At 40.4% G+C, this 13,492-nt stretch overlaps 1 protein-coding gene across 1 annotated transcript in view; it reads right to left on the reverse strand.

Moving 5' to 3' along the window:
- The window catches only part of LOC144592255 (solute carrier family 28 member 3-like), a 114,014-nt gene that overhangs the window by 5,985 nt on the left and 94,537 nt on the right, over positions 1 to 13,492 (reverse strand). Inside the window, exons 12-14 of the mRNA XM_078396787.1 lie at positions 12,159 to 12,327; positions 3,661 to 3,858; positions 3,301 to 3,382 (exon numbers count right to left, since the gene is read on the reverse strand). Of these exons, the coding sequence (XP_078252913.1) occupies positions 3,301 to 3,382; positions 3,661 to 3,858; positions 12,159 to 12,327 (449 nt within the window). The remainder of the gene's footprint in view (positions 1 to 3,300; positions 3,383 to 3,660; positions 3,859 to 12,158; positions 12,328 to 13,492) is intronic.

Genomic DNA, 13,492 nt, shown 5'->3' on the forward strand with positions numbered 1-13,492 from the left:
AGAAAATGCAAGAAACACTCAGCATATCATGTTGCATCTGTGGAAAAGAAAACAAGTTGACGCAATTCAAACATAATTTGACGCAAGTTAATTCTCCCCTCAACCTCCTCGGATGAAAATCTGACCCAATTATGGTCAAACTGACGATAAACACAAAATGCTGGAGTAACTCAGCGGGACAGGCAGCATCTCTGGATAGAAGGAATGGATGACGTTTTAGGTCGAGACCCTTCTTCAGACATATGGTCAAACTTAACTAGTTTCAAATTTAGTACTTAGAATCTTTAAGTATTTTGAATAATTTAAATCCAACTCCATCCTAGCATATTTCATTCGTCAAGACGCCGTTACAAAGATATCAAAGCTTTCTCCCCTGATTTCATCCCGACCACCCTTCACCTACACCCCTCTCCAATTGTGAACTCTTTTAACTCTCTAACACCCTATTTCATCAACTACTGAATGTCCTGATTCAATAAATCTTCCATTAACCAAAGCCCCAATTTTCCATTTTCTTATTAAGGCCCCAAAATCTTCAGTGACTAACACTCAAACTTCACCCCCCCCCCAACCTCCCCCTCCCACCCCCCCCCCCCCCCCAACCTCCCCCTCCCCCCACCCCCCCCAACCCCCTTAGGTCTTGAGGTCCATTCTTCCGCACACAGCTACCTAAAGGTCCTAATCGCCAGATAACCAATACTCTCTACAGGCACCCAACATAAGGTCATAAGGTCAGAAGGAATAGAAGTAGAATTAGACCATTCAGCCCATCATATCTACTCCACCATTCAATCATGACTCAACCATCTCTCCCTCCTAACCTTCATTCTCCTACCTTCTCCCCATAACCTCTGACGCCTCAGGTTTGGTTTAGTTTAGTTTAGTTTGGAGATACAGCACGGAAACAGGCCCTTCAGCCCACCAAGTTTGTGCCGACCAGCGATCCCCACACACTAACACTACCTTACGTACACTGAGGACAATTTACAATTTTTACCAAACCAATTAGTCTACGAACTTGTACGTCTTTGGAGTGTGAAAGAAAACCAGAGCTCCCGGAGAAAACTCACGCAAGTCACAGGGAGAATGTACAAAAACCGTACAGGCAGCACCCATAGTCAGGATCGAATCCAGATCTCTGGTGCTGTAAGGCAGCAATTCTACTGCTTTGCCACCCGCCAGGTCTCCCAGGGCTGGCAATACTTCCAATCTCCACTCATTCTATGCAATCATTCACCCATAATCTCCAATAGTCCCCCACTCTATTTCACCCCAGGTCCAGATGGCAGCCCCTACATGTCTCCCAGGCCTGGAGTCGCCAATACGAAATCAGGTCATTTCTATCTGGTCATGCCCCAAAACCTGTTCATTGCAGAGATCCCTCCAATTCCAATCCTGAAATCCAACTATTTTTATGTTCTATGCGACAACATTTTAGGATCAGTGATCACAACTCCTTAGTTTTCAGATAGTTATGAACAAAGATAAATCTGGACTTCGGGTGAAAGTACTAAATTGGGGGAGGGCATATGACACCATTGTTAGGCAGGATCTAGTGACAGTAAATTGGGAGCAGCATTTATTGGGTGAGTCCACATCCGACAAAGAGATATTTAAAGATCAGCTGATCCAGTAGGAAGAAGGAACAAGAATGACAAAGATAAGAGAACCTTGGATGACCAGAGAGTTGTAAATTGACTAAGAAGGAAAAATAAACATATATATGAAGATGAAATCAGACAGGTCCTTTGAGGAATGTAAAGAAAGCACGAAAAAAAACTAAAACAAGAGGGGTCCAAAGGGGGTCATGAATAAGATTAAACAGAATCCCAAGGCATTTCATGCATACATTAAAAACAAGAGCATAACCAGAGAGAAGGTAGAACCACTCATAGGTAAAGGAAGGAATTTATGCTTGGAGTCAGAGGATGTGGGCAAGATACTAAATGAGACCTCTGCATCAGTATTCAGCAGCAAAGATAATAGAGCAGAGCAAGATAGACCACTCGACCTTAAAAACCGTAGTATCTCATGGCGCCTTTTTAGTGGGCAGAAACTTGCAGAAACATTTAAAAAGAAAATAACAAAAATCTGTGAATTGATAGATGAGATATATTCTGCATTTTAATGGTATCATCACACATTACACTGCGAGAGGCGTAGCGGACGGCGGGTTTTGCCTACCAAAATGGCTCCTTTGCCTACTACACTTCAGTATATGTGATTTCGACAGTGGTCTATCCTGCTCCGCTCTATTATCCTTGTTCAGCAGGGAGAAGGACACAGAGGATAGTGAGATCATTTTGGGGTATACGAATATGCTCACACATTTTGAGATCAATAAGGTGGTGACGTTGAGTCTTTTGAGACCAGTTTAGTGAGAGAGGCAAGATCGGAGATTGTTGGGGCCTTAACCAATATTGTGCTATCCTCTCTTGTCACAGATAACATCCCAGAGAACTGGAGAGTAGACAATGTCATTCCTTTGTTGAAGATGGGAAATAAGGATAATCCAGGAAATTATAGGCCGGTAAGCCTCCCATCAACTATCGAATAGCTATTGGAGAGGATCAATACAAGATTTACTCGCATTTGCAAGAGAATTAGCTAATTAGGGACAATCAGCATGGCTATGTGTGGCACATGTCCTACAAACTTGACCAAGTATTTTGAGTAGGTCCATGGTATCCATGGTGATCTTTGGTAGTTTAGAGTCAGAATTGGCTTACTCAGAGAAGATAAAGCATGTGTTGGGAGGATATTATTCTTGTTGGATTTCTGTGATCTGCGGTGTGCCACAGGGCTCAGTGCTGGACATTTGTTTTAAATGACTTGGACAAAAATGTGCATGGGTTAATTGGTAAGTTTTCAGATGACAGAAAAATGTGAGGAGTTGCAGACAGTGAAATAGGCAGTCAAAAGATCAAGCAGGATATAGATCAGTCAATGGTATGCACGGAAAGGGGGCTGGATATCAAATGACGATGAGATGGAGTACAGGAAGGAGATTGAGAAGCTCGCGTCCTGGTGTTGAGACAACAACCTTCTGTCAATGTCAGAAAGACAAAGGAGATAGTGATTGACTTCAGGATGCGATGCGGTACACATAACCCAGTTTGCATTTGATTGAATAACGTTAAGTGCAAGGTAAAACCAGTAAAACCAGCAAAGTCCAGTCAAGGATAGTCCGAGGGACATCAAAGAGGTAGATCGTAGTATATATAACATTTTAAAACACAGTTATCTGTGGAAGAACATATTACATTCTTTGATCATAAAACGTAGCAAATAAAAGCTTACACAGTCCTCCTATCACGATACCAACAGAACCAATGTTAGCAAATCCACATAGGGCATACGTTGCTATAGTTTCAGACCGGACCTAAAAAAGAGCAAGAGTAAAGAAACTGATGACTTTATTATTCTGAAAGAAGACAATACTTTTCTTCTTTTAAGTATGTGATTGCAAAATAAGCATGAGTTTACAAAATAAATAAAATATTTGTGAGTTTAGTAATATGTGTTTAAAAGTGGGAAATTTATCATACTGTATGTAATAAATGAAAAATACAGTTCTTTTGACAAGTTGGATAAAATATGGTAATGCTTGCATTGGAATAAAATCAATCTTCTTATGTAAAAACTAATATTTTTACTTACTGACAAGTATTGCTTGCGATTGCCAATGAACTCAGGCAGGCCATCTTTTCTTCTTTTTATCAACTCAGCTAACTTTAGATAAGCTACAAACTCATTGAAGAAAGTTTTTATTCCGAGAAGCTCAGCAACGAGAAAACTGTCAGTCCAGTCCACACCCATCATGAATGCAAGTGGCATAAAGACGTAGGAACAAATTAGCTAAAAAATACATAACATGACATTGATTTAATTTTTTTAGCTGGTACTATTTTGTTTTGCTATTAAATAAACATCTTCATATTATAGAATATTAAAATAATTATTGTCAAAACAATGTAACTATTACCCAATTTTGAAATCTAAAAGAGCATTTTGGAGCCCAAATTCCTACCATACTAACCGAAAATCCCAGATATGGTTATTTGGGGCATGTGTTTGTATTAGGTATCTCCCCCGGAATGTGATATTTCTGAAGAATCACAATAATAAAAGAAAGACGTAATTACATGGAATCTTTCACAAAATCCATGCATCCCAATTAAGCCCATTTTGGTGTACATTTACAATTCGTTAATTTAGACGTGAGAAAGATGTTTTGCAACTTCACTAGCCACAGACCTGGTCCTGGAAGACTGAAGTAGCTAATGTTGTTCCTTTTTTAAGAAGGGAAGTAGAGAGAACAAAGGGAATTAAAGGCCGGTTAGCCTCATGTCAGTGGAAGGGACGCTACTGGAGATGATTCTTTGGACAGGATTTATTCTCATCAATTCCATCATCCAAATGATTGATAAACAACTTGACGAGTGTAGTGACCCTAACACCAAACCCTGCAGAGCACCACTTGTCACTGGCAATCAACCAGAAAAAGCCTTCCTTCATTCCCTTTCACTATTAGGTAGGTTTCAATGAAATCCCCCCTCTTCCTTCTAAACTCCAGTGAGTACAGTGCAATGGATATTTTTAAGGCAGAGATAGATAAATTCTTGATTAGTATGGGTGTCAGGGCTTATGGGGAGAAGGCAGGAGAATGGGGTTAGGAGGAAGAGATAAATCAGCCATGATTGAATGACAGAATTGACTTGATGGGTTGAATGGCCTAATTTTGCTCCTATCACATGATCTTATGACCTTCCCACTCTTTGGCTTCTGCCATGCAGCCAACCTTCTATCCATGTTAGTATCTTCCTTTTCATACCATGGGCTCTCATCTTATTTAGCAGTCTCATGTGTAGCACCTTATCAAAGGCCTTCTGAAAATCTAGGTGAACAACATCCATTGACTCTCCTTTGTCTATCCTGCTATTTACTTCCTCAAATAATTTCAACAGATTTGTCAGGCATGATCTCCCCTTCAGAAAACCATGCTGACTTCAGCCTATATTATCATGTAGTTCTAAGTACTCGGAAACCTCATCCTTAATAACGGAGTCTTAAAATCTTACCAACCACTGAAGTCAGGCTACCCGGCCTATAGATTCCCTCGCTGACAGCGGAGTAACATTTGCATTTTTCCCGTCCTCTAGGACCACCCCAAACTAGTGATTCTTGAAAGGTTGGTAAATAAGGCATATGGTATGCTTGCCTTCACTGGTCGGGACATTGAGTATAAGAGTTAGGAAGTAAAGATGCAAGGCCATAAGATTTTGGTTATACCGCATTTGGAAAATTGCTTCTAGTTCTAGTCTCCCCAATACAGGAAGGATGTAGAGGCTTTGGATCTGGTGAAGTAATGGTTTAGCAGTTTGTTACTTGGATTAGGGGGTATTAGCAGCAGGAGAGGTTGGATGTACTTGGATTATTTTCTCCAGAATGCCGGGGATTGAAGGGAGACCTGGTAGAAATATATAAAATTACGAGAGGCATAGATTGGAGAGTGAATCAGAACCTTCTTCCCGGGGTGAAAATATCAGGGATGTAGGTGGGTGCCTGGAATGCGCTGCCAGGGGAGGCAGATACGATAATGGCATTTAAAAGGGTTTTAGATAGGCAAATTGATATGCAGTGAATGGAGGGATATAGATCATGTGCAGGCAGATGAGATTAGTTTATCTTGACATTATGTTGGGCATGGACATGGTAGGCTAAAGGGCCTATTCCTGTGTTGTACATCTCTATGTTCCGATGTTTCACATGGGGACTGTCATAGCAGGTCCAGAAATCATGGATCCATCAAAGAAATACTCAAACCCAGAATAAAATAGAGATTTGCAAATGGTGTGCATTCCTATTAAACAGTTCATTAAGCAAGAATTTAAAAATTGAGAAAACATTTCCTATTGGTTTCAATGTATAAATTCTAGTTGAAAACCAAAATTTTTAAAAATTGCCAAATACCTTTAATGATATCAACACAAATGAGTAAAATAGAGAAATATAATTCCATTAAGTTAAATCTTAAATTAAGATAAAACAAACATTATACCCCTCCAGGATTCTCACCAAGTGAAACAAACAATACCTGAGGGGCATCCTCCTGTGAGAGATTCATGATCACCATCTCAAAATAAAAGCTTACCCATTTAAGATAGGGATGAGATGAAAGTTTTTTTCTCTTCAATAGCTACGAGTTTTCCTCAAAGCCAAGTGGAAGTAGAGTCTAAATATTTTTTGGATAGATCTCGACAAACAAGGGTATAATAGGTGACCTCAGGTAAATGGGAAGGTGGAGGTTACAATCAGTTCTGATCTTATTGCAATGTGAAGCAGGCCTGATAATACGTGCTCTAATTTTGCTTCAAATTCATAATCTCATATCCTCTCATATACAAACGGTAATAGTGGCTTTGCATTTCAAGGTGGCAGAAGGGGAGATAGGAGGCAAAGATGTTGATAGTGCTTGTGAATCTGAGCTTTATGAAGTTTGTGAAGTTGATGGCTAGCATTCTTCCAATGACTGTTCTTGGGTGGCTGATGAACAAGACTAAAGATATCAGTGGATAGCTCACTTCTCTTCCATCTGTTGAAATCTGGATTGCTCCTTTCCCTTTCATTCCAAATGGCACAGTATCTTCCATCATGTAGCCACATTTAATCATGTACTCCATGTAAGTTTATCATCATTGAGGTTGGCTATTGGTATTTTCATCTAGTAGAATGAAAGGCCACAGCCTTTCCTAGTAAGCTATTTTGAAAACCATGTTAGTGGTTTTTATCTTCCTATCATCTCTGTGTTAAACTCTAATAGGTCCTCTAATATGTCCTCCTTTTTGAACCCGATTAGCAATTCCAGTAACTTCTTTCATATCACCCTGGTCACTTTCATTAAATCTAGCATAATTTACCAATTCAACAATGTCTTCTCAGAATATTTTTAGTTTCATAAATCCATGGGAGTCCTGCACATATTGTATAAGTTCACATGGTTCTATGTGATATTTCCCATTCAGCCCCTCAAGTCTATGCTGGCTCTCACAGCAATCACGTTTACACATTAATTTACTTTACAACCTATTCTCCCCACAGCCCATCATCTTTTCCAGCTCCTAGATTTCTACCATTCATCTACATTCTTGGGACAATTTACCATCACCAACTAATCTACCAACCAGCATGTCTTGGGATATTGGAAGAAAGTAGAGGAAATCCACCCCATTATAAAGAGAGCTGAACAGATAACATCAGATGTTAAGGTCAAACCCAGGTCACTGTGAAGCAGCTGGTCTACTAGCTGCATCACAATGCCTCTTGCCACTTTATATCCTGTGTTGTCAATATCCCTTTGAAGCTTCCTTTACTTATGTGATGAGTTAAATTATAATCCACGTACAGTCATCATCTGGAGACAAAATGATGACTAAAACAGGAAATAGAATTAGCCCAGAGTTCAACATTTGGCATCTAAGTCACTATTCTCAGTTATTCTGAGTGCCTTTTGACACTTTGCTCTACTTTCCAATTGTTTTTTAGTTTAATTTGCTATCGTCCTTCATATTCTACATCTCTTAATCTTGTAATGTAACATGTTGAGTCTTTAAAAGAAATGTTAAGCTATGTCAAGCATAAATACTCTTGTGAAATCCATGAAGATTATTTTTATACAGTTGCTCCTAAATTAGATAGTCACCATTTTTGTATTAGCAGGATGCCAATATCAAGTGTTCACCTAGAAACATAGAAAATAGGTGCAGGAGGCCATTTGGCTTCGAGCCAGCACCTCCATTCATTGTGATCATGGCTGATAATCCACAATCAGCAACCTGTGCGCTTATCCCCATATCCCTTGATTCTGCTAGCCCCTAGAGCTCTATCTAACTTGTTGAGAATACCTTTCCTCCGAGGTTAGGATACCGCCATCTAATCTGAATGTAAAGATTCCATAATGGCTTTTTTGTCAGTTCGTTCCCCACTGGAAAATAGTTCTATAAATTCACCGTCAGAGCCTTCAGATTTCCTGTGGCAAAATCAGAGAAACCTAACCTTATGTTACAATAGACAATAGACAATAGACAATAGGTGCAGGAGTAGGCCATTCAGCCCTTCGAACCAGCACCGCCATTCAATGCGATCATGGCTGATCACTCTCAATCAGTACCCCGTTCCTGCCTTCTCCCCATACCCCCTCACTCCGCTATCCTTAAGAGCTCTATCCAGCTCTCTCTTGAAAGCATCCAACGAACTGGCCTCCACTGCCTTCTGAGGCAGAGAATTCCACACCTTCACCACCCTCTGACTGAAAAGGTTCTTCCTCATCTCCGTTCTAAATGGCCTACCCCTTATTCTTAAACTGTGGCCCCTTGTTCTGGACTCCCCCAACATTGGGAACATGTTATCTGCCTCTAATGTGTCCAATCCCCTAATTATCTTATATGTTTCAATAAGATCCCCCCTCATCCTTCTAAATTCCAGTGTATACAAGCCCAATCGCTCCAGCCTTTCAACATACGACAGTCCCGCCATTCCGGGAATTAACCTAGTGAACCTACGCTGCACGCCCTCCATAGCAAGAATATCCTTCCTCAAATTTGGAGACCAAAACTGCACACAGTACTCCAGGTGCGGTCTCACCAGGGCCCGGTACAACTGTAGAAGGACCTCTTTGCTCCTATACTCAACTCCTCTTGTTACGAAGGCCAACATTCCATTGGCTTTCTTCACTGCCTGCTGTACCTGCATGCTTCCTTTCATTGACTGATGCACTAGGACACCCAGATCTCGTTGAACTCCCCCTCCTCCTAACTTGACACCATTCAGATAATAATCTGCCTTTCTATTCTTACTTCCAAAGTGAATAACCTCACACTTATCTACATTAAACTGCATCTGCCATGTATCCGCCCACTCACACAACCTGTCCAAGTCACCCTGCAGCCTTATTGCATCTTCCTCACAATTCACACTACCCCCCAACTTAGTATCATCTGCAAATTTGCTAATGGTACTTTTAATCCCTTCGTCTAAGTCATTAATGTATATCGTAAATAGCTGGGGTCCCAGCACCGAACCTTGCGGTACCCCACTGGTCACTGCCTGCCATTCCGAAAGGGACCCATTTATCCCCACTCTTTGCTTTCTGTCTGTCAACCAATTTTCTATCCATGTCAGTACCCTACCCCCAATACCATGTGCCCTAATTTTGCCCACTAATCTCCTATGTGGGACCTTGTCGAAGGCTTTCTGAAAGTCGAGGTACACCACATCCACTGACTCTCCCTTGTCAATTTTCCTAGTTACATCCTCAAAAAATTCCAGTAGATTTGTCAAGCATGATTTCCCCTTCGTAAATCCATGCTGACTCGGAATGATCCCGTTACTGCTATCCAAATGTTCACCATAATATCTATTTTGAATAAACTATCTTGAAGTCAGAAGCAGTTTTCTCAATCTGCAAGATAAACATGTATAAAGGTACCTGTTCCCTACTGCCTAATTGATGATACATTTCAGCTCGTGTGAAAAAAATTCTGCCACCACACTATCAATAATTACTGCATCTCCAGCATGATAAATGAAGTTTGCACACTTCTTTAAATGTTAATATCAGCCATGGCTGGCCTTGAACAGCAGCATTATTAAAAGACACATCACCTATTCACATTCTTTCAGATCGCCATAATGATCTCTTTTTACTGGATCACCTTCAATCTTACTGGTAAATGCCACTAATTTTAATATCAGGTCACTTAATTTGGAAAAGTGCCTAAAAGTTTTCGTTTTAATTTCAGACAGCCAGCATCTGCAGCTTTTTGCTTTTCTTGGGTATACTACTTTACTTCTATTAAGAAGAAATGGCAGGAAGAATGCTGGAGTGCCAATATTTTGCGGCACAATGCTGTTGGCAAATGCAAAAATGCATGGTTAATGTCTTAACCATCAGCCAAAGATGGTTGTATTTTAGCATCAGAAATGTCTAATGGTTGAACTAAAATAATAACCTGTCTCAACAAGCTTTTGTTAAACACCACACAAAAAAATCACAGCAGGCACATTGAGAAAATTTTATCATCAGCCAATCTACCATCTATTAGACCACAAAGCATGTAACGTTCATCAATCATGTAAATTTTGCACATCAAGGAAAGACCTATGAATGTTTAGACTGCTTGTAAGGATGCAAGATGAACTGATAGGACGTGCCCTCATTTCATAAGTATAAATATCAACAATTTACACTGATACAACTATGTTAATACTATGACCAATGCCTCTACTTCCTCTGAAGGCTAAGTCAATTCAGTATGTCTCCAATGATTCTTAGCAATTTCCACAGATGCACCATAGAAAGCATCCTTTCTGGATGTAGCTAAGGTTGATATGGTAACTACACTGCCGAAGACAAGAAATTGCTTAGTTGTAAACGTAGACCAATGCATCATACAAACCAACTTCCCTCTGAAAGTGTTTTGAAAGTCTCCCGAACTGAAGCTCCAGCACTGTACAATAACAATGCTCTCTATCGTGTGAGCTGCATCAGCGTTGCTCCTTCAACAAGCAGACCTAGGCTATCTGTGTTGGGAGTCAAATTCCTCTAGCCATGCCTTAAACTTTGCACTCACAACACTCGCCTCCCCATTCGTGTCGAATTAATTCAAACTTCTAATTCCAGCTGTTTCGTTAAACGCTATGCCTGCGTCAAAAGTTGAACTAAACAATTACTGGTTCATCCTCGTTGCCAATGTCAGATCCTTGCCTGGATCCGAATGTAATAAACACGCTTCAAGAACACTGAACATAAACACTGAACATTATTCGTCTGCCATTCTTTTAGATTTAGATTTTTTTAGATTTACAGATACAGCGCGGAAACAGGCCCTTCGGCCCACCGAGTCCGCGCTGCCCAGCGATCCCCGCACATTAACACTATCCTACACACACTAGGGACAATTTTTACATTTACCCAGTCAATTAACCTACATACCTGTACGTCTTTGGAGTGTGGGAGGAAACCGAAGATCTCGGAGAAAACCCACGCAGGTCACGGGCAGAACGTACAAACTCCTTTCAGACGGCGCCCGTAGTCAGGATCGAACCTGAGTCTCTGGCGCTGCATTCGCTGTAAGGCAGCAACTCTACCGCTGCGCCACTGTGCACATGTGTCCTCTGTCCTTTCTGACTCATAGTAATATTTAAATATGTCAGTTACCATGGCACCCACAAAATAGCGTCTGTTTTGAGGAAATTTAGTGTCAGGCGAGTATAATTAGGGCACCAATACTTAGAATGTTGGTCTGAGGAAGGACATGGTTGTTGATTTGCTTATTGTTCCAATAAGCTGAAGATTTTGCAGAACTGCATTGGGGTATTCTGCAGTGTTTTGAGAAGCATGCAATAAGGTAGTCCATGTCTCATACGTTTTACATGAGAACAAAGATTACCTGGTCTGTTAGGCCATAGGTTGTCCTGGTGTATTGAAGACGATCGTGAATTTCATCAATGATCTCTATCCCAGAAGGGTACAGAAAGCTGTTCACATTTTCTATCCTTTTTTTCATAGACCTTATTTGCCTGAAGCTTGGTGGTATATAATGAATAGGTTTAGTGCACACTGGAGTTAAGCTAGGGTGCTTCATTGCCTCAGCACTTTTCTCAATCTTTCTAACCACAATGCTGCAGATGACCTCCAACAATCTTCAATCCACAGTATAAATGAATAAACTGCTCAACCTATGTCATCACCATATCAAAAACCAAGATCACACAATTCCATTCATTGAACTGCAATATACATATGATGCTTCCTTGTTCACTAAGTAAGCTCAGCATTTATAGAGACTAAACTGTAAAGAGGTATAAGCAGTCATAATGAAGCATAATTAGCAGTATTCTCAAACCAATAATGATATTTTTCTGTTCAATTTGAATTTTGAATAAGTTATTATTATCAGATGACTATATGAGGATTCCCAATATAAATAAATGTCGATGTGGTAATGGTGATAATTTATTAACATCTGAATAGTATTATTATCAGCCCCTAAATCAATATTGTCTCTTTTGAAAACATCATTTTATTTTTACATATAGAATTTAGTACTTCAAAACACAAAACTTAAGAAAGATATAACAGTAAAAAGGAAAATTACTTCAAAATTGAGGTCAGGCTCATTAAACATGTGTCCAACCCAAGAGAGTGTAGCATTAAGAAAAGACAGGAGGGACAAAAATGCAATAAGGTTAGCGGCAATGTTTGCTACCAAAGGGATTGCAGCACCCGCTCCCAGACAGGCTGCCTCTATAACGTTTGACGCCTCACTGCAAAACAAAAAAGAAACAACATGTAAGACAATCCACTGTGCTTCACAATAGTTAAAAGTTCTTCGGCCAGATTTCCCAGGAAAAATAATGGCAAGTTTGTGATTTATGTTTAAAAGTAATACATTTAGCAATCAATTATTCCTGAACACAAATCAGCCAGCAATTCAGAGGAAAAAAAGAGATGCTGTGATATGTGAATCACCAGGAAATGCTGGACCATTTATATTGCTTTTTGGCAAATGTTTCTCACACTTAATTACCCCAAAACTAAAACATGCAAAATCATAGATTAATAGGCTGTTAGCACTCAGTGGAAAGTCACTGAATTAACAAGGCAAAGGCCTTTTTATAGCATGGTAAATGTCAATATAATGTCAACCATTTTGTCAGCCTCGATACAGAACAAATCTAATTTTTTCGTTTGAATCTTACATCAGGCAAATTGGTATTTAAGAATCAAATAATTGCATTTTCCTTACTATTGTTTAGAGGCATACAGCTTGGAATCAGGCCCTCTGGTCCAACATACCCAGGCTGGCCAACATGCCGTATCTACACTAGTTCCACTTGCCAGCACTTGGCCCATAACCCGCCAAATCTATCCTATCCATGTACCTGTCCAAATGTCTTTTAAATGTTACTAGACGAAGCGGACCCGTTGGGCCCAAACCTCTCCTGCATTGGTGCAGCACCCTCTCCTCCCCTCTCCCCCAAACCCCCTCCTCCCCTCACCCCCTCCTCCCCCTACCCCCTCCCCTTCCCTCTTCCCTCCTCCCCTCCCCGTTCACCCCCTCCTCCTCCCCCTTCCCTCCCCCCTTCCCCTAACCCTCAACCCTCATCCTCCAATAACAGTGACCAAAACTGAACAGAATACTCTAAATGTGGCCTCACCAATATCTTGTACAACTGTAACATAACCTCTTAACTTTTATACTCAATACTCTGAATGATGAAAGTCATTTTGACCATCCAATCTGTGATGCTACTTTCAAGGAATTATGCACCTGCATTCCTAATAATCATCCAGAAGGAAATGATCACTCTGCTCTACAACACTCCCGAGAGCCATACCATTCACTGTGTAGGTCCTGCCCATGTTACACTTCCCAAAACACCATCTCACATTTCTCTGTGTTAAATTTTATCAACCATTCCTCAGCGT

This window comes from Rhinoraja longicauda, chromosome 3, assembly GCF_053455715.1.
Source record: "Rhinoraja longicauda isolate Sanriku21f chromosome 3, sRhiLon1.1, whole genome shotgun sequence".
Classification (NCBI taxonomy): Eukaryota; Metazoa; Chordata; class Chondrichthyes; order Rajiformes; family Arhynchobatidae; genus Rhinoraja; species Rhinoraja longicauda.